Source organism: Podarcis vaucheri (assembly GCF_965113315.1).
Source record: "Podarcis vaucheri genome assembly, chromosome: 18".
NCBI classification, from domain to species: domain Eukaryota; kingdom Metazoa; phylum Chordata; class Lepidosauria; order Squamata; family Lacertidae; genus Podarcis; species Podarcis vaucheri.
The window spans coordinates 4,847,018-4,871,130 of NC_138756.1; the positions used below are offsets into that span (position 1 = coordinate 4,847,018).

General features: G+C 44.6%; 2 protein-coding genes across 4 annotated transcripts in view; one reads left to right on the plus strand and one right to left on the minus strand.

Moving 5' to 3' along the window:
* Positions 1 to 24,113, minus strand: part of LOC309522824 (perilipin-3-like) — a 187,360-nt gene that overhangs the window by 160,002 nt on the left and 3,245 nt on the right. The window lies entirely within an intron of this gene.
* Positions 1 to 24,113, plus strand: part of KDM4B (lysine demethylase 4B) — a 183,419-nt gene that overhangs the window by 73,318 nt on the left and 85,988 nt on the right. For all 3 annotated transcript variants that reach the window (XM_082206281.1, XM_082206283.1, XM_082206282.1), the window contains exons 7-8: positions 5,839 to 5,942; positions 11,003 to 11,140. In XM_082206281.1, coding sequence (XP_082062407.1) covers positions 5,839 to 5,942; positions 11,003 to 11,140 — 242 coding nt within the window. The remainder of the gene's footprint in view (positions 1 to 5,838; positions 5,943 to 11,002; positions 11,141 to 24,113) is intronic.

Genomic DNA, 24,113 nt, shown 5'->3' on the forward strand with positions numbered 1-24,113 from the left:
AGCTTTCCTGCATTCTGCCTCAGGGTCTTACTGCCCACACTCTTCTGTTGCTGCGTTTGCTCAAACTCAACAAAGAGCAGGGAATCCCCTGCCCTCCTGGCAAGCAGAGGGTTAAGGAAATGATCGTGTCCTTCCTTCTAATCTTCCCTAGTCACACTGCGTGCAGGCTCCAGCCCACCACTTCCTCCTCTCCGTGCTCTAGGGACTCGCAGGCAGCCGAAAAGCATGCAGGTGGGAGAGAGAGAGAGAGAGAGAGAGAGAGAGAGGGCTGGCTTGGGTGGTGGTGGGGGAACAACTTTTGCTTTACAATGGTAGGTTTCTCATTTCTTTTCCAAAAGCAGAGAGCCCTGCCCCCAGGCCCCCTCCAAATTACAGCTTCTCCAAGCAATGTACTGCTGGAGGGAGACAGCATGCTTGTTTGGAAGAGAAACCCTGCTTCCCTGCTTGTAAGTAACAGCAGGCTGGATTGCAGAGTGAGACATGGAAATCTCTGGATTTATATGCTGTATATCAAATATCTTAATCTATACTTTCTACACGCGGCTGGTAAATCAGAATCTCCTGAGCCAGGAGGATTACAGCATCTCTCCTCTCCCCTTCATTAAAAGCCTAATACATGTCCATGGCTACAGTCTGTACCAAAAAAAGCACGCACCCACTGTTGCCTGGGGCTGCAATGGTGCAAAAACGTGGTTACAAAGCATGGACCCACAGGATCTTTGCATTGGGTCACCCCAAATTCACCATCAGATAACATAGCATGTCCATGGCTACAGCCTGCACCAAAAAAATCACGCACCCACTGTTGCCTAGGGTTGCTGTGGTGCAAAAACGTGGTTACAAAGCATGGATCCACATGGATCCTCAGGATTTTTGCATTGGGCTACTCCAAACTCACTGTCAGATCACATGTCTGTGGCCACAGCATGAACCACAAAAATCATACATCCACTGTTTCATTTAGAATATTTTTTTCTTGTTTTCCTCCTCTAAAAACTACGTGCGTGTTATGGTCTGGTGCGTGTTATAGAGCGAAAAATACGGTAACTTATGGCCCGGTTATGGGAATGGGTCTGGAGAAGCCTTTGGCTAGCACACTTCCTTCCCCTCCCTTCTCCTTCTGCACACATGTAAAGGAGATTGAAATCCTCTAGTAGAGAATTTATTTTGCATGCAGAAGGTTTCAGTTTCATCTCAAGGTAAGGTTGGTAGAGACCCTACATGAAACCCTTGAGAACCATTACCAGCCAATCTGAATGATACTGAGCTAGATGGACCCAATGGTCTGACTCTGTACCAGGCAACTTCCAAGGTTCCTAACCTGGAGAACTGGATTCTTCTAGCCATGGTTAGTTGGTTGATTGAATAAATGTTTTTATAATTGCATGTCATACAGTACAATACTTACAATAAAATACAAATTTAAAACCTTGTAAGATAACAAGTGTTTGTAAGCAGGTGGCGCTGTGGTCTAAACCACAGAGCCTAGGGCTTGCCAATCAGAAGGTGCGCAGTTCGAATCCCCGCGACAAGGTGAGCTCCCGTTGTTCGGTCCCAGCTCCTGCTCACCTAGCAGTTCGAAAGCACGTCAGGTGCAAGTAGATAAATAGGTACCACTCCGGCGAGCAGGTAAACGGCATTTCCGTGCGCTGCTCTGGTTCGCCAGAAGTGGCTTAGTCCTGCTGGCCACATGACCCAGAAGCTGTACACTGGCTCCCTTGGCCAGTAAAGCGAGATGAGTGCCACAACCCCAGAGTCGTTCGTGACTAGACCTAGCGGTGAGGGGTACCTTTACCTTTAAGACAACAAAATGATATTACATGCAGTATTAAAAGCTGACTTTATGGCCAGAAAGGTACAAAAATTATCCAAACCAGACCAAAATAATAATACTGCAACCCCATTTGTTTACTAAAGGCTACATTGCATATTTAAAGCATTTTATAGCCCACGAGGAATGGTGTCTGGTTTATGTCCTGAAGAATTGTATTCCCTAATTGTGGAGCCACTGCCAATAGTGCTGTCATCCATGTTCTCCCCAGTCTCACCTTGATAGGTGTACACCTCAGTAGGGCTTCAGAGGCATGGGCAGGCAGATAGAGATGCTGGTGGTCTGTCAAATAATCTGACCCCATGCTATTTAGAGCTTTAAAGGTCATCACTAGCTGCCTAAGGTTGAAGCCATTGCTACTGGAATCCATGGCATAGGGGCAAAGGAGGTTTATTATTGTATATTTTTTGAATTCCAAATGCAATCAGAAGATCCAGCAGAAGATATTGTGGTATCAGAACAAGGCATGTACACTCATCCACATGTGGTGCCATTTTGTACTTTAATAGATGAGTGTCTCCTTCAGGAAAGTGTAGCGTTTCTGCCAGAGGACATTCAGGCCCTACACAACTGGTTACAGACAATGAAAGGACTTAAACATGCAGGCACAGCAGGAACTTTTACATCGGTAGTACCTATAGGTGAAAACCTTGGCATGTTGATAGAAGTGATGTGGATAGCAGGATGTGGAGTCTCCACATAGTACTTGCTAATGTAAGGGTTCCATCTGGATCGACAAAGTGTTATGAGAGGAGCAATAACTGAATTGAGCATTTGTGTAAAGGATACAGCTTTTCTTCTGAACAAGGGGTTATTCAGTGCTGACGTGACAAATGCCCTATTCCAGACACTCTGCCTCTGAAGCATGTTATTTAGAAGGAGGTTATTTAGAAGGTGCTCCAGACTTAAACTGAAGCCATTCTTTACACTCCAGAGCTTGAACCAAGGAGAGGAAAAAATGAGGACACGAAAAGGGAGATTAAATCATTCTCTCAGGATGTGTTTTATGCTGCCACTAATAGAAGAATGAAGCCAGCAAGGCATTCTCAGCTTGGGTTAGCTATAATAGCAGGGTTGGAAATAGAAAGATCATTGAAGTTGGAGGCCTACAAGGTCATTGTCTGCTGCAACATAGTTTGAAAAACCGAAAATAGAAATTGACATGTAGCAATGAGGGTACTGTTCACAACTCCTGAAAATCGCCACTGCACATGTTGCTTTTGACAACGGGAGCCAATTTGTTAAAACTCTTTTAAGTGGGTAAAAATACATTGTATGGCAATATAGGTGTTTGCAGATCAAGATACTAAAGCTGATGGAGCTCATGGTGTGAGATGTGTGACATTGACACAAGGCATACAGAAAGGAACAGAATGTTGGCCATGCCTTAGTTGTGTGGGACGGTTACATTTCTACTAGATTATGCTGTTCTCAAAATGGGTGATGTCCCTTGGATTCTGTTGCCGGCACTTCAGATTAAAGGAGGACTAGTTTGGGTGCAGTGGAATTCAACTATACTCACTGTTCCTCAGCAAAATATCAGGTCAATATTTCTGATTATAGATGTAGAAACAAAGCTGCACAGTGTGTCTCTTAACCTGATCTACATAATGATTGCACATGACCTTGCGATTGGAAGAGTGGTCTTGATAATACAAGCAAAGGAGAGCTTTCAGAATTCAGTAACCACTTTGGAGGATTTCACACAAAATGGCCCATTCAGTGCTTATTCAATCTGGAATACTAGTTTGCTGCAGGGCTATTCAGAAAGATGGTTTCTGGGATATATCCGAACCTTTGCAAGCACGTGCACCGGATTCTGCCAGCTGCTATGGAAATCTTGAGCGCTGAAGAGTCGTTTAAAAGAACAAATACCTTATACCTGTGGTAGTTTTCTGAGACTCAGCATTTTTTTCTTCATGCTTCGGGTGCATTCATGTAACATGCTTCATAACGGCATGAGTTTTTTGTGGAATACTAAGAGCTTGCATAGGATATTTCCTTCTGATTTTGAGGGAGCACAAACCCCCACTGGAGAATATTCTTCTTAGAGCTAACCAAGAAATGTGTAAAGGCCTGCTGAGGAGGAGGCGGATAGAGTTGTGGAGAAATGTAACCTTCAGGATGATGATAGCATATTAAGCTGGGTACTCTACAGCCTAAAGTAACACATACAAGTTGCTTCATAAGATACCAGCTAAAGCTCAACTGTTGCAATTGCAGTTGATGTGGTTCAGTAAGTGTCATATTAAATGGGGTTTTGCTGCCAAGAAGGCCCTGCCTCTGGTGGTGATGTTTTCCCAAGGTTGGTTGGTAATGGGTTAAAAACACACACACGCTTAGAAGCCTTTTATACTTCTGCAGTATGCAAATTCTGTTAAATAAATAAAAAAGGTGTTCCTGAGCCACTTATGGCTTTGTACCATAGTGCCAGCATCTTGAATTGTGCCTGATAGCTCAGTAACAGCCAGTGCTGTATGTTGAGGATGGGTGTAATATAATCTCATATTGCTGCCCCACACATAACGGACAACAGAATTTTTATCCATTGCAGCTCCTTTCCATTCCATTTTGAAGGGATGCACACACTCACACTCTTGCCACGATGGTTTCTCATAGGAATCTATGCAATGCAGGAATCTTTTTACTCATTGTGGGGCTCATACCCGCAACCTTGAGATTAAGAGTCTCATGCTCTACTAACAAAGCTATTCAGTATTTATTATACTCACACACACGGTGGTATCCAATGTTAGTCATACTAGTAACTTTAATCCATTGGTATCTGAAGAAGTGTGCATGTACACGAAAGCTCATACCAATAACAAACTTAGTTGGTCTCTAAGGTGCTACTGGAAGGAATTTTTTTATTTTGTTTAATCCATTAATTTCAGTAGGTCTACAGTGAGCAAAATCCAACCCAGAGGATAAGGTGATAAAACTGTTTTTGGACGGCAGCTGAGAGATTAGACACACAATCATGTGTAGAAAACTAGCATGGGAGAAAAAAATAGTTTGAGCTGGTTTTGAGCCTAGTAGAGAGTATTTTTCACAGGGAAACTTAGCTCTGTGATCCATCACCTGCAGTCTGCATACCTTCAGAGAAACAGTTTTGACACCACCTGCTGTTTGTGTGGATTAGGCTGAAAGTGCAGCTTCTGTTTCCAGTAGGTTTTGCTTCCCTCCAGAGATTACCAAGCAAAACTACCATATTTCCACCTTTCTCCACTTTCCTGCTTGCACAAACCTAGGGGCTCTGCCTGCTTATTCATCTTCATCTGGCCATAGTTAGTCTGAGCATATTCAAAACATATTTATTTGAGTTTGTGGGTGGGTGGGGCAGGGAGCTCCCTATTACACATTACTACTTTTCATTATATATATATTGTTTATTATTATTGTATTCCACCCTATACCCGTAGATCTCAGGGCAGTTCACAACATAAAATCACAGTATAAAAGACACAAAATACATAATAAAAACCCAAACAACCCAATAACCCCCCCCCCCTGTCCACAACACAGGGGTTAAACAGGAACATTTTTGCCTGGCACTTAAAGGTGTATAATGAAGGTGTGAGCTGAACTTTCCTGGGGAGAGCATTCCAGAAACAGGGAAACACTGCAGAAAAGGCCTGTTCTTGTGTTGCCACCCACTGGACCTCTCATGGACTTTGAGGAGGCACACAGCGAAGGGCTTCAGAAGATGATCTCAGAGTCCAGGTAGGTTCATATGGAGAGAGGCGGGCCTTGTGCATCTTACTTGCCTAGTTTGAACTTTTGAGGGTTTATGATGGTGCTGCCTCCCTCCCCTCTTAGAGCTTTTATACATACATGAGAAAACTGATGCCTGGATAAGTAACAAGTATGCAGCTGTTGGCACTTCCTCTAGGTGGTCAGAGGGGATTCCCTCGGGATACAAAATCATAGACTCAAAGAATTGTAGAGTTGGAAGGGGGCCTGAGGGTCAGTGATGGTAATAGTTTCTCTCCTGAATCCTCCTGCAGGATTTTTCCCTGGGAGCTCTCAAGGGTGCGACGCCTTCCTCCGCCACAAGATGACCCTCATTTCACCATCTATCTTGAAGAAATACGGCATCCCTTTTGACCGGGTATGTATGGATAACGTTTCAGGACATACACAGGTTTTCAGAGAATGCTGGCCGAGAGCTGAATCCTCCAGCATACTGTTCTGTTACGTTAAACACTCAAAAGTAGGGTTCTGAGCTAGGTTCAATGTTCTGGTTGAGGGAAATAACTTGATGATGATGCATTTTTACTTCCAGAGACAAATCTGTAAATTTTGTTTTATTATTGTGAACCCTTTGAGATCCATGGTGGTTTGAGGTTGTAGTGGTTGAAAAGGAGCCATCAAAACTAGTACTGTGGAACTTGTGAAACATGGTACTCTTAATTCCTTCCTCAGCTGCCCATTTGGCTGGGTTTCCCAATTGAATAAACCCAATTGAAATTAATCTAGACAATCGGCATTACCCAAGAATGCCTGATGTTGTGTGGCAACCATTCTCTTGAGGACATTGTTAAAAAAAAACCCACCACCATATATTTGGGACTGGTTGATAGCTAGACTAATACTCAGGGTTGAAGGAAGTGGTCTTTGCTTGATGGCCTCGGCCAAGTCTCTCACCCTTACTGTTGGGAGGATAAAATGGGACCACTTTCGTTTCTTCTACCCTAAATCTGGTCAAAAATGAAATTAAAAGGTGTAGCACAAGATCCTGCCAGAAACATTAGCTCCACTCTGCTTCTCTTCCTTTTTCATTGTTCCTCTCAAAAGAGTGTGGGAACTGAAAAATAGGGTAGAAATTCAGTCCCCTTCCCTCATTCCCTGCAGGGGAGGAATTGTGTTGGAATCCTATAGTGACTTCACCTCTCCAGTCTACCATTTTTCTTTCCCAGTTGAACTGTTGGTGTTTAAGGTAGTTTGTAGTTGTGAGAACATAGAAGACAGGTTTAAGCAAGGCATGCATTGGCCATTAAGCAACCTGCATAGCTCTTTTCCAAAGTGTAATGATGTCTTCATTGAAAATGGAGTGAGAAGAATCATTTCAGCTTTCAGCATGAAAAATAGTGCTATAAAAGTTTTCCTGAATTGCACACCTCTCTTTACACTTCCTAATTATTTTAAGGATGTAGGAAGTTTAGCGCAGTCTTAAACACCACCTGAGAAAGGAGTATCACACAGTCCTGAAAGGAATGGCTGTTCACAGTAGGGAAGAATATGACTTGCGGCACACCAGAGAGGGTGCTCTATCTTTGGCATTAAGACTTTGTGTTGAGTCTGCTTTTTCTGACACTTTATTTGTCAGACTGAGTAGATGTTGGTCAGGCTGCAGCATTTACACAGAACATGGGAGAGAGCCCTTGCAAAATCTCTGTGTTAGCTATGTGGGAAACTGGCATAGAATTCTGTTTCAATGTGTACACAATGCAAGAATGGAGGCCTCTTAAAGGCTGGTGAATCTGTGAATGCTGAATGCCTTTTCTTTTGAAGGCAAGGGAAGGTTGGCCTTAAGATTCTGAGGGCCTGGCCCCCAGCAGGGGAGGGATGTTGCTTTCCTGACAGCTCCTTGCTCCTCCTCTGAGGCCACAGTGTGGTAAGGGGACACAGGAGGACCTCCCTTGTCCCAATCAAGTCCAGCCTAACTTAAAGCGGCAGCCCTCTCCAGAAGTGGCCTCCATTCACAGAAAGCAAGCCAAAGGTTCCTCCCATTTCTCCCTCCACAAATGCATCAAAATTCCTGGCAGGCTTCAAACAGGGCAAATACCTGGGTGTTTATAAATCTTAGTAATGGTATTTACTTCTCTAAAGAAATCAGATCGATACCTGAGCTTTTTAATAATTAAAAATGTGTATTTCTGTAATCCGCTATTGATTTCTCCATTTATTCTGTGAAGGCCTTGCAGAAGTCAGTAAATTCAGGGCTTTTCACCGTGAGTGGCAGCCGGTGCTGGCTTTTCCTCAATAGTTATTACTTTTCTACCCAAGCCCATCCGTCACCTGGAGTGCTTTTCTAATTTATTGGCGGGATAATGTTGACAGCAGTGATGTGAGGAGGATATGCACTGTGGGTCTTGGGATGAAGACACAGGGATGTAGATTTTCTGACAGGAGCATAATCTCTCTGTCTGCTTAACTTAACTGTCTGCAGCTTTGCCTTGATTTATGAACAGGTTCAAGTGGAGCTGGGCACCAGAGGCCAGGCCTGAACTTACCTGTATCGGGAGAAGCAGAGGAATACAAAGCCTCTTACAGTACTGCTGTCAGGCTGGCTCTCCTCCGGGGAGGGGAGGGAGGTCGTGAGTGCAGACGGTTGTCCCTCTTAAACATTCTTTTGAGTAAAGTCTTCATGCTTAAGAATTAGGCTGTGACACATTAGCACCTCAGTAAGTCGCAGCAGCATTTTAACCAGTCACTTTTCATGCCTCAGGAGCATTGCTTGCTGGTGCTGGTGCTGCTGCCTCAGTCAGGGCTGGCTGAAGACATTTTGGCCCATCAGGCGGAGAAATCCTTATGACATTTCCCCTTCTGATGTTAGTTAATGCCTAACTCAGCCAGTTGGAAAGTTTCTGTACAATTATGTGGTAATAAGGATAGAGACAACCAATCCAGAGGGTGGCAGGCTAGTTGGTGATGCTCAGCAGACCTGATGTTAGTTGTTCTTCAGAGGGACCCCAGTTTTTAAAGCAAACACCCAAGTTGTGAGTACATGGAGGTGTGTAGGAGGCCTTCTTTTATGCATTAGCCAGTTTCCCCCTTCTTTGGTTGTCCAAATCAAATCAAATGATCTGAGGAATCAAACTCTCTTTCCCTCTGAAATGAGGAAAACCGGATGTTTTAAGACCCCCCAGCTCCCCAATTACATAATAAGTAAGGATGTGGTTTTCCCCAAACCTCTCCACTCTGGTGGCAGAGAAACGAGAAAAGTGGGTACCAGCTCATTCATATTCCCCCCCCCACAGTGCTGTTGCAAACATGATGGATATGAAATTGGTGCTTGACATCCTGGTTCTTTAATCTCATCCTATGAAAGTTTGCCCCACTCTTGATTTCTTCCTTGGTACCTCTGATTTAGATGTCTCACATGTGTAATATAAGTGAAAGGGGAATGATTTAGGGGAAAGTGGGGAAAATCTTTGTGAAAGCCGCCAAAACTTGAAAGCAGAGTTGCTGTATTGTGGACTTTGGTGAGTGGTTGAAACTACAGTGCTTCTCTAGTGTGTGATTCCCCCACTGTACAAATACGCCTGTGTTTTGAGTATACAGCTGCTGAGATATGTGCAGCGTTGCTTGCGAGGCCTCGGACTACACCTGCCTAATATGCTCCACTTGAGACTGGCAAATAATGGTTTTAGAGTAGGGGTCCACTTTTTTTGCCTGGACTTGATAACTAAGCCAAAAACTGTGGTTGCCAGAAACCTGCCCTCTATTTGCTGTTTCTCTGTGCAAGGTCAAGGGCAATCTTTCACTCCCCTTCCCAGCTCCAAGATGTCCTGGCAAGGCACTGCCTGCAGAAACCTCCTCCACATCTCCAACTACAGAGTTGAGGAGGTTGATTAATTTGTTCCTCTGGAGTGCTTTTCTAATGCAGTGGCAAAACAATCTCCAGTCTTCCTCTTAACACTGGAACTGGAGAGAGGACTAAAAGTTGCCATGCTACTGCAGAGACAACCCTTTTTCTCTTCTCCCCCCCCCCCCAGCAGCACCTTAGTTTGGGAAGAATACCTGGGGCCTGTCATGTGAGGATGCTGCACATTTGCCATGGCAACCGAAATTGCCAGACTCAATACTGTCACTTCGATCCCCTTCTGCAGACAGTGACAGCACTTCTGTAGTTTATGGTGGTCTTGAGATTTCTTTATTATATTTCATAGAATCATAGAGCTGAAAGGGAACCAAGGGTCATCTAGTCCAACCCCCTGCAATGCAGCAATCTCAGCTAAAGCATCCAGGACAGATGGTCGTCCAACCTCTACTTAAAAACCTCCAAGGAAGGAGTGTCCACCACCTCTTGTGGGAGTCTGTTCCACTGTCAAAACAGCTCTTATGCCAGAATGTTTTCCCTGTTGTTTAGTCGGAATCTCCTTTTTTATAACTTGAAGCCATTGGTTTGAGTCTTTCCCTCCAGAGCAAGAGAGAACCAGCTTGTTCCCTCTTCCATGTGACAGTCCTTGAGATACAGTGGTGCCTCGCAAGACGAAGTTCCGCGAGTCTCTTCGTCTAGCGGTTTTTTTGTCTTGCGAAGCAAACCTATTAGCGGCTTAGCGCTATTAGCGGTTTAGCGGCTATTAAAGGCTTAGCGGCTATTAAAAGCTTAGCGGATTAGCGGCTAAAAGGCTATTAGCGGCTTAGAAAAAGGGGGGAAAGCGGGGGGGGGAATCGGAACACTCGCAAGACGTTTTCGTCTTGCAAAGCAAGCCCATAGGGAAAATCGTCTTGCGAAGCAGCTCAAAAACGGAAAACCCTTTCGTCTAGCGGGTTTTCCGTTTTGCGAGGCATTCGTCTTGCGGGGCACCACTGTATTTGAAGATGGATGATAAGGAACCATTAATGAGTCCTCTTTGGGTTTGGTCAGTCAACCAGCTATGAATCTACCTAACAGTTGCCTCATTCAACCCACATTTTACCAACTTCCTCACAAGACTATCATAGGGCACTTTGTCAAAAGCCTTTCTGAAATGTTTTTGTTGCATGTGACGTCTGGCTGGAGAAGTGTGCCTTTGGCTTTCCCAGAACACTAAAAGATTGTGGGGCTTGGATTTCAGGCAGCATAAAGCCAATGTGGGGGGAGTTGGTTGGGACCCTGGTGGGGCATGCAAAGAGTTTATTGCAGGTCACCTGGGTTGGTGAATGTATGCATTTCCTCCCTGCATTAGTTTGTTCCCATGAGAACTCCTTGTAGAAAACCATATTTCTAGAAGGGGTAGCTGTCTTTCCTAAGAGATCCCACAAAGATATACGGAGAATCCTGAAAGCAGCCCTGGGTCACCATAATCAGCCCACAATCTTGGTTTCAGTGTAGGGGCACTTCTTGTCACCTCTCTTACTACAAATACAGATTTATTTTAAAAGGCCACATTGCCTTGGTCGAAGCTTTGCTACCTCTTTGCTTGATAATGGCATTTTCTTTTCTTCCTTTCCTGTTTTCAGATCACCCAAGAAGCCGGAGAGTTCATGATTACTTTCCCTTATGGCTACCATGCAGGGTTTAATCACGGGTTCAACTGTGCAGAGTCCACCAACTTCGCCACACTTCGGTGGATCGACTACGGCAAGATGGCCACCCAAGTAAGTTCCCACATGCTGGTGCTTTAGTTGGTATGGGGCAAATTACAAAGCTTGCCTTGCAAATTGGGAGCCAGTCTGCCTGGCTTAGGTTTCCTGCTGATTTTCTGCCTAAACCGTGACTGAACCATTGAGTTCATACCAGCATCATGGTTCATGCTACCCGGCTGAAGTTTGCAAAGGCACTTCAAACTCTGGTTTTAAAATCTGTTTCAGATGGGAACCCTGCCTAGTGTTAACAGACAGAGTTAGCACATATAAGGCTTAACCACACTCAAGGCAAACAAAGAGTGTATGTGGAACGTGTGCTGGGATTGGAAAAGAGTTCACACTCCTCAGGCTGGCTCCCAGTTAGCAAACCATGGTTTCCTGGGGTTTACCGTGATTATTTTTTTTCGGGGGACGCGGGTGGCACTGTGGGTAAAACCTCAGTGCCTAGGGCTTGCCGATCGCATGGTCGGCGGTTCGAATCCCCGCGGCGGGGTGAGCTCCCGTCTTTCGGTCCCAGCTCCTGCCCACCTAGCAGTTCGAAAGCACCCTTAAGTGCAAGTAGATAAATAGGTACCGCTTTATAGCAGGAAGGTAAACAGCGTTTCCGTGTGCTGCGCTAGTGCTGGCTCGCCAGAGCAGCTTCGTCACGCTGGCCACGTGACCCGGAAGTGTCTCCGGACAGCGCTGGCCCCCGGCCTCTTAAGTGAGATGGGCGCACAACCCTAGAGTCGGACACGACTGGCCCGTACGGGCAGGGGTACCTTTAAGGATATGCGACTCAGACAGCCCCTTCCATCTATTTCTGGCTAATAATAATAATAATAATAATAATAATAATTATACCCCGCACACCTGACTGGGTTTCTCAAGCCACTCTGCAGCATACAGCACATTAAAAATTGTAAAACATTAGACATTAAGCTGCTTGTTTGTATCCCTGGAGCCTCTGTCACATGCGCCCAATGGTTCTTTTTCCTTTGATGTGGCTAACATGGCACACTGGTGCAAGCCCTAGCTTTCCCCCAGTAGTGTGCTACAATGTAACAATATGTTTGTGTCCGTCAGTAATTTTCAAAGTATGTGCCATGAGAGAACTACTCGTGTGTGTGAGAGAAAACAGTTAAATGGTTAATAGGTCCTGGTTGGGCCAGAGTACCTGTCTCACAGAGAAAGCTGTCTGCTGTATCTCTGCTTGATTTACTGCTCTTCGCCTCTTTCCAATTAGCCTCCACTGTGGGCAGATAATTCTGCCTTGTCTCTGCCTCTGAGGTGTGACCACCAGCTATTCCTGAAACAGAATAGCCCTTTCTGAACGAGGTTGACTACTGGTCCTTTATATGAGACACATTGACTCATGGAGAAACGGGTTGGGCTTGCCTCGGGTAGTCAGTTTCTACTCTTGCACCTGAAAAGGTTTATTTTCAGACTATGTAAGAGTCGAGGGTTCTTCCAGTTCTGAATTGGGGATTGGGGGAGTGGGTCTCTGCTTCCAGGTCTGTGGGAAATCACTGGTGCAAGTGAAGCACACATGAGGAATTGTAATCCCAAGACTCGGTTTTAAAGTAGTGCTGAGGCCTAAGTACAAAATTGTGTCTGAAGACATTCCGTTTTAAAACAAAGCATGCTAATCTAAGCAAATTTTATTATTAGAGGACTTGGAATCTGATCCTGTCTGCTGTGGCCTTGCTTGCTAGGTTTTCACCCCAACACCTCTAATTTCATTGTTTTGGACCCCAGAAAATGGTAGTTTGTCATGGAAATTCTGAGAAGAGTTTTAACTATGGCAGCTGCCAGTGGGCAACTGCTCTAATATTAAAAGCAATTTTGGGCTTAGCCATGTGTTCAAAAACAAGTGACATTTGGGAAGTGGAGACTTTAGATTGAGGCTCCGTGCTTACATTGTTGGGCATTGTAGCGTGAAATTACTGAACAAGCAGTGATGGGGAGACTTTCCAATCCACTCTAGGTAGGGGGACCTAGGGAGAGGAGGAGGAGGAGGAGATGCCCCAGCTGTTTGCTTTTTTATCACAAGGGGCAGCAGTGCTTCTCTTTCCACACTGACAATCACCCCACAGTGCATGCTTACGTAGTTGGTGTTATCCAGAATGGTAATTTGGCTTTTCAGAATTTCTGCCTTTAGGGAAACCTTTCCATGTCAACTTCCCCACTGAGGAGTCTATTCTGGAACACATTCTAAGTGTAATTCTTCATACCGGCATCAGACATTGCTGCTGCCCCAGGTCAATAGAGAATCCCTTCCAGCAAACTCCCTTCCAGATTGATAGCACTGGGCAAGCTGTCATTCAGAAGATCTTGTGATCCCATTGAGGAAGTTCTTATAAGCTTCCCATATGTTAAGAACAAAGGTGGAAGACTTTAGCTGAGAGAAAGTTGTATAGAAGGAAAAGGGAATGTAAGCCTGTTTCATTCCGTGATACTTCAGCCACTAAGAACCCTGACTCCTTTGATGGAACCTGCTGGGCTTCAGCCTTGCCCCCAGACCTGGGAGCCAGAGTCTACTCCGAGGAGGAGCTAGGATGAAAAACAATACACAGATAAATGGTGGGGTGGGGGGAGAGGAAGAGACATTTTAAGGCTTTGGGGCATGGAGCAGCATCTGGGTGGTAGCCAAACATCTTCCCCTGCAACAGGGTAGCAGGGGTTTTGGACAACACAGCCTCTCTCCTCTAACTTTGCTTGGATTCCTTTATCTTCGGGTGAAATAAACTGATAAGTGATTGTGAATAACACACACAAAATAAAGCAAGTAACTAACATGCAATAAGAGTGGAAGCCAACAAATCTTCCCTTTTTTGAAATCCATGAAGCTGCAAGTGAACATTGAGAATCAGAAGCTGTGGACCTTGCAGACATGATTCTTCTGAGAGAAACTGAGTTGTGTTTTTATTTTTCAAGGATATATTATTTATTGGAATAGATTAGGATATAAATCTAATAGTCAAAAAAACCATGCTTATTTATTTGTTATTAAGAAATTCGTTTCACTGAATTCACTGGGTTTACTCCCAGGTAAGTGTGCATAGGACTGAGTGTCTTCTGTTTCTTCCTAACAGTGCTGTGGTTTACATGCTATCTTGAAGCCCAAATAATCCTCTTTTTACATTACTGCAGCTTTTATCTTAGGGGAAAAAACCAACTATTTTCCCAGCAGATTGTCTGTGTCCACACTAGGGCATTCATGCATATGTGGATCACTCTTTCCATGTTTGGCTTTGCCTGTACATGAGCAGTTTCAATTTCATGCCTCCAAAGACTGTTGGGTATTTCTCATTCACTAGTTGGTGCTGCTTAAAAGCATGTATGTTGTTGTCCCCTCAATTGGCACTTCCCCACCCAATTTCAGAAACTTATGGGCTTGTGTGCAGCTATTTGTTAACATGTTTGCTCACACCGTATTATTTTTTGAAACACAAGTTTTTCAGAATTATTTGAACAAAATAGATGTTTGAAAAAAGTTTGCTGCAGGCAGTGATTTGGAATAGCTTTCATATGAAGTGGTACCCCCCCCTTCTTGGTTTTCCCTTTCCCCATGCCTTTATCCACAAGGGGAATTTTTATTTTTATTTTTAAATAATAAAAGCTGTTCTGTGCAAGAACAGTGTTGTGCAAAAGAGCAGTTGTAAAAACAAAAATATGACAAATGTGCCAGCTGGTCGAGAAGGGCAGGCTGCATCCTTTCCTTCTGGCTGATGGAACAAACTAGGGGGTGTGATGATAGAAAGCACCCAGCAAAACATTACCAAACATATAAAAACAAGAAAAACCCTACCCAAATAGTGTGCTACACTGCATCCACAATCAGGCAACATGTAAATTTATCATAGAATCTTAAGAGTTGGAAGGGATCCCAAGGGTCATCTAGCCCAACCGCCTGCAATGCAGGAATCTCAGCTAAAGCATTCATGACAGATAGCCATCCAAACTCTGCTTAAAAACCTCCACAGACGGAGAGTTCACAACCTCCCATGGGAGACTGTTCCACTGTCAAACAGCTCTTACTGTCCGAAAGTTTTTCCTGATGTTTAGTCGGAATCTCCTTTCTTATAACTTGAAGCCATTGGTTTGAGTCCTCCCCTCCAGAGCAGGAGAAAACAAGCTTGTTCCTTCTTCCATGTGACAGCCCTTGAGATATTTGAAGATGGGCATCATATCTCCTCTCATTTTCCTTTTTTCCATTCTAAGCATACCCAGCTCCTTCAAGCACTCCTCGTAAGGCTTAGTTTCCAGACCCTTGATCATCTTGGTTGCCCTCCTCTGCACATGTTCCAGCTTCTCACCATCCTTCTTAAATTGTGGGGCCCAGAATTGGACACAGTATTCCAGGTGTGGTCTAACCAAGGCAGAATAGAGTGGTATAGAATAGAGAATAGAGTGGCATTCTTATATTGGATCTCATTATTGATGGATTGGAAAAATCTAAATTTAGTGGGAGAAAGGTGTGGGCTGCTCCTTTGATCTGGTGGATACCACCAAAAAACAACAAGTAGCTTCAGTTCCATGTTAAACTCCAGGGTGGATGGATCAGAAACATGTACCATCATGTACAAAATTCTTCCACAACGATGTGAGAGACTGATAAAGTTCTACAGAAAATGATTACTTCAAGTTATTGCTGCTAAAGGTGGTTCTACAAGCTTTTGGCTTTATTTCTGTTAAATAAATCATGACACAGTGTAATGTCATGTGTTGTTGTTTATCTGAGGTTGTAGCTACCTAATTTTAAGATGTGCTTAGGAACGGATTATTATTGTTATGTCTTCTTATGCAAAACCACAGAATTCAAAGAGGGTGCACTTTCTTTTTCCCATGACTATAGTTTGTGTCCCTGAGGTAACGTGAGATAGGTTTGTTAAAAGAAAAACATCTATACTTGTGATTGTACCAGACAGTATGTTCTGTATGTAAAGTTATACATATATTTATGTTCTTAAAGCAGTTAAGGAAGTTTAGGGTGTGCAAAGGTGACTATTTCATTTATTTCACTCTTTCCTGAATCTTTGGTGTGGTATTTGTGGGGTGGAACATGTTTTCCACTATGGCAGGTTTCCTCTTCTCCTCCAGATGTTGCTGACAACTCCCACCACCCCTGACCATTGCCCATGCTTTCAAGAAATGATGTAAGTTGTAGTTCAGCAACATCTGGAAGCCCAAAGATTCCCAACTCCTGACTTATGGCTTCAGAACATTTAGAATATTTACATTTCACCTCCTACCTGCAGTCAACACTACATTTGCCAGTGTGCTCTTTAGTTACTCACACTTGAGTGATTATACACAATCCTAAAGCAAGCAGCACTAATAACTCACTGGACCGATGTTGCTGCTAACTATGGCAGGACACGATTTGCCTGCGCTTCACAAATGCACACGGAGGGAGTTTAATGATCGGCTCATTAGAAGCGAGTTCCACTGTAATTGTTGGACAAGCATTGGTATTAACAGGAAATGTGCTCTTCAGTGGCAGGTTTAAAGGTGCAAAGTTGGCTGTTGGGAAGAAAAGCAGATTATACCTGAGAGAATCCACAAGTAGGCCTTCTAAACTCTCTGATTTAACTGAAAATTGGCCTGCTGAGTCTTAATGTGTGTATATATCTGCACTACAGTCATAATTGTTTTTACTGCCATGGCTTTACGTATGTGGACCACTCATAGTTTCCTTCTCTCAGGGGAGAAGAACCACCTACTTAACTCAGGTAGGGCAGAATTGTGAAGATTAATGAACTAAGGATTGTAAGCAAAATTATTGATGGTGCATCTAGCACCAGCACAAATAAGCTTTAGAAATGGCTTTCTAACATTTTTCGCAAACCTAGCGTGCCTTCAAGGCTAATATTTGGAGCTGCAATCTGGTTAAATAAATTTAAAGCTAATTATTGATTCAGTTTGCATATGAGTAGAGGCAATATTTCTGAAGAAGTAATTTCCCTTTGGTTTTAGATGATATGCACATGTATTGTAGCTGGCATCATCTTAGAAGAGGCATTTCTTCTGATTGAGAAATAGGAGAATGCCACTTTTAAGACAGTGTTTGCCACTTTCCTGTTTTATAAGCGCAAGCTTGCTTGCTTATTTGTTTGCTCAAAAAAATAGCTATATCATTGTTCCCACGGGGCAATCTCTGTGTCATTTTTTAAGCGCTTGGCAGCTGGGATGCTGAGAGCAGCCAAACTACTACTTGGAGCTTTGGTTTCAGTTAGAAAAGAGGGTGGTAGTGGGGAGATCCATTGGGTCTCCTTTCTGAAAAGTAAGCCCCCTCTGAAAAATCACCCAGATTTTTCCACATTGGCAGACTAAGCCTCCAGCAAGGGTATAGGTGTGGGGAAGAGAGAGTTGTGTGAGAGAGATGGCTATTTGGCCTCGCCCCACGTTAAACATTGCAGCCCTACTTACTGATATTATCACGATTTTCCTCCTTATCCTTGGGAGTGGCAGGCGAATACACCATGCTTTTAGCCCAGTGCATTTTTAGGTGTCTGTATCTCTTAGGGGCTACAAACCTTTTTCAGCCCATGGGCTCATTCAAAATGTTGAGAGTGCTCTGGGCATCAGTCCCCTCTGGTTACTCCTCTTCTCCTACTTCCCAGTCACTCCCTCTGCCGTGTGTGTGTGTGTGTGTGTATTTATATTTCCAACCTTCTTGTCACCAATTGATGCCATGCTTCGATGAGAAGTCATTGCAGTAGGCAGTAAAAGATGTTTTAGTCCCATAGGGTAGAATTCAAAGAGAGAAACCAATAGCTTTTATTGGCCAACTTGTTCTCATAGAGTAGCATACGAGTTTTCAAACAGCACAAAGCTATTCAGTGTGCAGAATCAAAAGGCCACTCAGTTTTTATCAAATTACATATTCAATAGCTAGCATGCTTCTTTGCATTCACCCTGTAGATAACGGACATGAAAACATTTGTGTTGTTTGCAAATTACAAGAAGTGCTTCACAAAACATTCAGCAGCAGGTTCAGATTGCATTGAGAGTGTTCAGTTCACGAATGTGGATTGTGACCAATAGGCCAAAGTCTCTTGCTCAGACCTCGTCTTATCTTACTTCTAGGATGAAACCAGCCCTTGAGCCTTCAAATGCTCCCTCAGCCAGTCACTTGTAAAGTGGCTTGTAACAGGGCTTTCTCCTTTTTTGTCTTGAGGGGTTTTTCTTGGTTCTTCAGTGTTGGTTTCTGTTGAGTGTGATTGCCTGTCTCTCTGCCTTCCTGGCTGTCTCTGATTCCTGACTCTTAGAATTGAATTCTCACTCCCCCATCCTTTCAGCATACAGCAGTGGGAACCCTGACAGAATCCCTGCTCACACAGCAAGGGTGGCTTTGTAAGTAACAGGTAGCGTCTTGCTGCTTCCTCTGTGCTTAATTTTATTTTTGCATTACTTCAAATCCAAGTGTTACTTGACTGCTTGTGGATTGCTCATTACAGAGTCTGTCATGCAGCGATAATGCCACAACACTGATAGTGTTGAGACGCTGCTTCTCTTCTCTTCCACCCCCCCATCTCCCCAGTCCATTTTCTTCCATTTGAATAATCTTTTCTAGGTTGGTTTTTTTTAAATTTTGAAATCATTTTGTCTCCCCTCTATTAGCTGTGTGCATGTGTCTTACGACTTGACAGCCTCTCTGTGTGCTTTTCCGTGTTTCTTGTGCCACAGTTGGTCAGGCTAGTTCAAGAACCTAGCTATGCACTGTTGAACTGTAACTAAGATGAGGTGTTCAATCTATCTATCTCCCAGGCAGTACTCAAGATCCCAGTGTGTTTTGGGATGTATTTCAGGGCAATATTCGAGGTCAAATGTAACTGCATAAAGATGTACCTGACTTTTAGATTCTGTCAACTGGGAGCATAGTGGAAGTTGTAAGTTGAAGGCAGCTGCGCTTATTTAAACGTTGCTGTTTTTAATGTAGATGCATTTGACATTGGATATTCCCCTGAAGGGAAGGACTGTGCAGATTAAAATGCACTTAACCTTGGAGTTTTGTACACCTTAAAAAGAAGTCCTTGCCTCAGATTTTAGCGATACCACTCCCCTTTTGTGACTTCCCCAAATCTTGATAAAATGCCAACATAGGCAACTGATAGCCCTCAGGGTCAGCAGGCAAGCAGCTGGTGACACTTGCTTATACCTTTTCAGAAGGATAAAAGGAGGAGTTTAAGGGACTCCTTTTTTGATCTGTCATTCTTGAACAGTGCCCTACATTGACAACCCCCCACAACTCTTTGGGGGCTAAAAGGACCATGATGGGGTGGTTTGTGTTTCCTATTTTTAGGGTTACTTCTACTGGGTCATAAATAGACAAATCTGGGAGTGGTCCACTTCACAGCAGGGAGCGGCTGCCTGAGGGTCGAGGCGATGGCGGCAGTCTCAGGGACAGACAACTCCAAGAGTGGCGTCAGGGTTAGGCTTCTCTCCTGTGCACCACCAATTTCTGCCTTCTGGCTGCCTTCTGGCTGGCGCTTTTCTCTGCCAGCTGAAGACAGGCTGCTCACCCCCCGACTAGGTCTCCCAACTCTGGGGGCTCTGTTCACTGGCAGATGGTCAGTAGGCCCTCCCACCCAGGGAGGTGTGATCGCCAGTTGTTCTCCTGGCTCCTCTCCGAACCCTTTCTCAGCGGTGGAGGTGGCAGCGATGCAGGGGCCACTCAGTCAGTCCAGTCAGGGGTGCTGTTTCTCAGCAGCTCAGCGTCCCATGGCGGCCGCCATCTTACTGCTCTGGAAGTCCAATTCTAATCCATGTTAATGATACTGTTTGACACCAGGGGGCATGAATTACGTGTATGGATCCCCTGCTAAGAAACTCTCAAATATTTGTGCAGCCCTATCCTTTGTGCCAGCATATGTCTATGTTGTTGCTGCTGTCATAGTCCCAAGAGCCTCGGGTTTGCAGTCTGGTTCCTTTCTGGCGCACTATGGGGAAGTCATTAAATAGTTAAAATGCAGTGGGAGATACAATAAGCTTAAAAGCAAGAGGTACGCTGACTTAGGTTAACAGGGCACAAGGAGGAAATGCTGATGCCTTTAAATATACAGTGGCTGTGGCTTTAAATGAGACAAGGCTATGGTGGAATTTGTTAATAGTGTTAAATTAAAGCACACCTTCCAAGAGCTGTGCCATAACTCCAACCAGGAAGTATTGTGTTTCCCACCTCCTGCAGCAGCACTTAATGTAAACCTGTTTCCAAGCTGCCTGCTCTGTCTAGTGCAGGGGTCTGCAACCTTTAAGACAAAAAGAGCCACTTGGACCCGTTTCCGAAGGGAAAAAAAACTGGGAGCCGCAAAACTCGTCATTATAAAAATAACTTTTTTGTCACTTTTTTATTATTTCTTTGTTTGACCCCTCAGAATTAATCCTCCTCATAGAAATAAACGTTAAATTAACAAGTTGCCTTTTGTGTGTGTGTGTTCTTCACTCCCCTTCAAAACAGTGACCAGCATACATGCCCCCTTTCAATGCAGTGACCAGCGTACATGCCACTTACAATGTAGCGGGCGGGTGGGCGGGAAGGTGACGTCGGGACGGTGCGTGACTAACGCACGCACTGCCCCCATGCGACGTCACAGCCAGTACAGCGCCCGCCACAGTGGGGAGTGTCGGGGCGCACAATGCACCTCCTCCCCTCGCTAGTATCCGCCCCGGAGCCGCGGCAAAGGTGTAAAAGAGCCACATGCGGCTCCGGAGCTGTGGGTTGCAGACCCCTGGTCTAGTGCATGGGGGTATAGTTACTGTGGCTCAGCCTCCAAACATAGTTTCCTTTGAACAAGCTGCTTCAGTACAACCTGCCTTGTACAGCAGGCATCCTTCCCAATGACACAGGACTTGTTCTGGTCCGTTTATTCATTGCTTATTGTTCTGATGTGGATTGCAGTGACACCCTGGGCATCTTTAAAGGCAAAGAAGTACTCAGTGCGTGTAATGTTAACTTGAAACCAGTTACGTTGGCAACTCATCAGTTCTTTCTCTTCTTTTGTTGTGCAAACTGCATTATTTGGGAGGGTGATAGTCTTGGATCAGAGAGACTGTGGTTAAAATCCCCCATTCTACTGACTCAGACTGCCCAGCTCAGTATTATCTACTGGCAGTGGCTCTCCGGGATTTTGGTGAATCTAGGACCATCTTCTACATGCTAAGTGTGTGCTTAGTGGCTGAGCTACAGCCCTTCTTCAGGTGTGCTGTATGTCCATGGTAGGGTATGATGGGATCCTGCTGCCTCATTTTCATAGTCAGCATTTATAAGGTTGCCCAACCCAGAGCCGCCAGCCCCCCAGTCTCTCTTTAAAGGTGTTTGCTGAAGCAGCAATTTTCTTATGGAAACACTTATGCATTATATCCCCACCCCCCCCTTCCTTGCTGTGCATGTCAGGCTTTCTATTTCTTTGACAAACCTTGACTGGAAATTGGTGGATGAGAGCAATTTCTTAGGCTCCCTATTACATTAATAGTAGCAGGCTGTGGGAGATGATAACATCTGTGCTACCTCAGTCTTATATTTTCACGGCTTCATTTTTATCTCCCATTTGCTCCTAAGAAGCCTTAAAATTATCTATTTCAATACAAAATGGGGTCAATTTCCTCCTCTTGTTGCCTGTCTCCCATTTCGATCAGCTGCGCACAAGTAGCATTCATCTCTTCCCAACCCCCACCTCACATCTTTGACAAGCTTTCCATCACAGATCTCTGTTTGAGCTTTTTCCATTCTCCAACACAGGGGCTTGTCTTGTTTCTAACACATTCCAGTCTGTTCCCAGGCTAGTCTGTGGGTTGCTCAAGTGATAGATTCATTTAGGGCAGGGGTAGCGGATGTGGTGCCCTCAATATGTGGTTGGGAGTCCAACTTTAATCATCCCTAGCCTTTGGCCATGCTAGCTGAGGATAATGGGAGTTGCAGTCCAACAACTTCTAGAGAGTATCACTTTGGCTACCCCTCCTTTAGAGCCATGTGATTGCAATCAGGTATTTTGGCCTCAAACTCACTTTAATACATTGGACCCCCTTTAGCAATCTCATTGGAGCAGGTTCACACTTGGACCCCAGTGTTGCCAGGTAGGGGCCAGGAACTGGAAGCCCAGGGCCAAAATCTACTCCATCAAAAGATGCAGTCCCATATTGGCAGGCAGGAGTTCTCCCCAAAATATCAGCAGAGGGCAACCAAAATTACTGGTGGGCTAGTATTATTGGAGGGCTAGCTAGGGGTTGAAGTACTAGCTGTCACTCACTTTGCAACATGGAGGCTAGTTGGTGATGAAGCTGTGAAGTACGAGTATGAACCTTGGGTTCAAGGAATCTTCTTTTTTGAGCCTGTGTCAAGACAGGAGACTGGTTGCCACACAGCGGGGAGGTGAAACAGGACATTCCCTAGGCTGAAAGATGGCAGAGCAGCTTGGTTTATTTCTAGAGATGAGCTGCCTAGACTGAGCAGTTAGGTCAGAGTCGGGTGCTTTAAAGAACCAGGTCAAATCCGATTGAGGTTTGATTATCTCACACCCACCCTCACCCCTCAGGGCAGTAGATCAGGGAATTCGACAGTCTGCTTATTAATTTTACTTATGGCAGGTTAGAAAATCCCCCTTCCTGCTAGCATAAGTAGAGGCATCCCACAAAGGCCCTCTGGCCCCTTCATAGAAGCTCTCGCCACCAACACCCCATAATATTTGCCTTAGCCACTCACTCTGACAAGGTCAAAGGAATCTTCAAACCCATTTTTCCCAACTGCAGCTAATAAGTTGTAGTACCTTCATCTGACCAGCCTTGTTTGTGGTGCTCAAGGACAGCAGATAGTCGTCTCTTTGGGCAGGCTGGTACAATGCTGCAGAGTAAGGAGCTTGGGCTTGACTTCCAATTCTTCACTTAGAGACTGTCCAATGTCTTACAAAAGCATATGTGCAGTGCAATGTGCAAGTAAGGCATTTGAATACTCCTGTTGGCATTATCTGTTTGCAATCGACACTTCTGTGGGGTTATTTATGCGGTTTCCCCCACCCACAGACATATAGGGCTCTTTGATATTATTCTGTATTCTACCCCAGTTCCTTGCCGAAAATGCAAGATTCTGCAAAATACCTATAACGGCAGTCAGAGTAAATGAAGCAATTTAGCACTTATTCCAAAGTGTGGAATTAGGTGGCTGAGCCTGTGGAAGAGAGCACAGAGCCCTAGATATTGTAAATTAAGCGTTCAAGGCAGTTTTAACAAGGGGAAAGGACTATGCTAATACTCAGCAGTCCCCCCCCCCCGCCTTTTCTTTCTTTTTAAACATTAATTGTTTCACATAATACATTTCACAGATTGGTTCTGCGGCTTCCAAAGATGGCTTGCTTCTCCCTGTTTGTTTAATCAGTTTGCTTGCTTTGAGTGATTACCCAGGCAGGTTCCTGGGAGTGGGGAGATGAGGCTGCTCTTCGGGAATGTAAAGTACCTGCTCCTGACCCAGTTGAATCTGTAGGTATCCAGGTTTCCATGATCTCTCTCTTCTCTGCCTCGCTAGCAATCGGATTTATAGGGCTGGAGGTGGCGTGTGTTCTGTGGCTGTGGTAAAGAGTTAACTGAAGAACGACTTGCCTGCGGCTTATTCTCTCCATGACTTATTCTCTGTCCACCAGTGGGAAATTGCTCATCTTTTGGGAGGTGCCAGCTCAAAGTCTGTCTAGCTTCAAGAAAGGTGGGGGTGACAGCTATAGGACCACCCCATGGTTTTTCTTTCCTTATCATAAAGCCAGTTCTGCAGCATTTAGGCTCTTCTTTGGGTTAGGTGCATGTGCACGGAATGCCTGCTAATTATGCTAATTATGGTCAGTCCATAACTATAGCTAAATGAAGACTAGTCCTTGCAGTGATGGGACCAGTCCTTGCAGTCTCTGCCCCGCGCCTTAAATCTCTCATTCATAGTTTTAGGCTACATTCACACACAAAAAAGTACCATCATCTTTATGCAGACAGTTGTGGTCAGTACAGATAACATACTTCCTGCCCT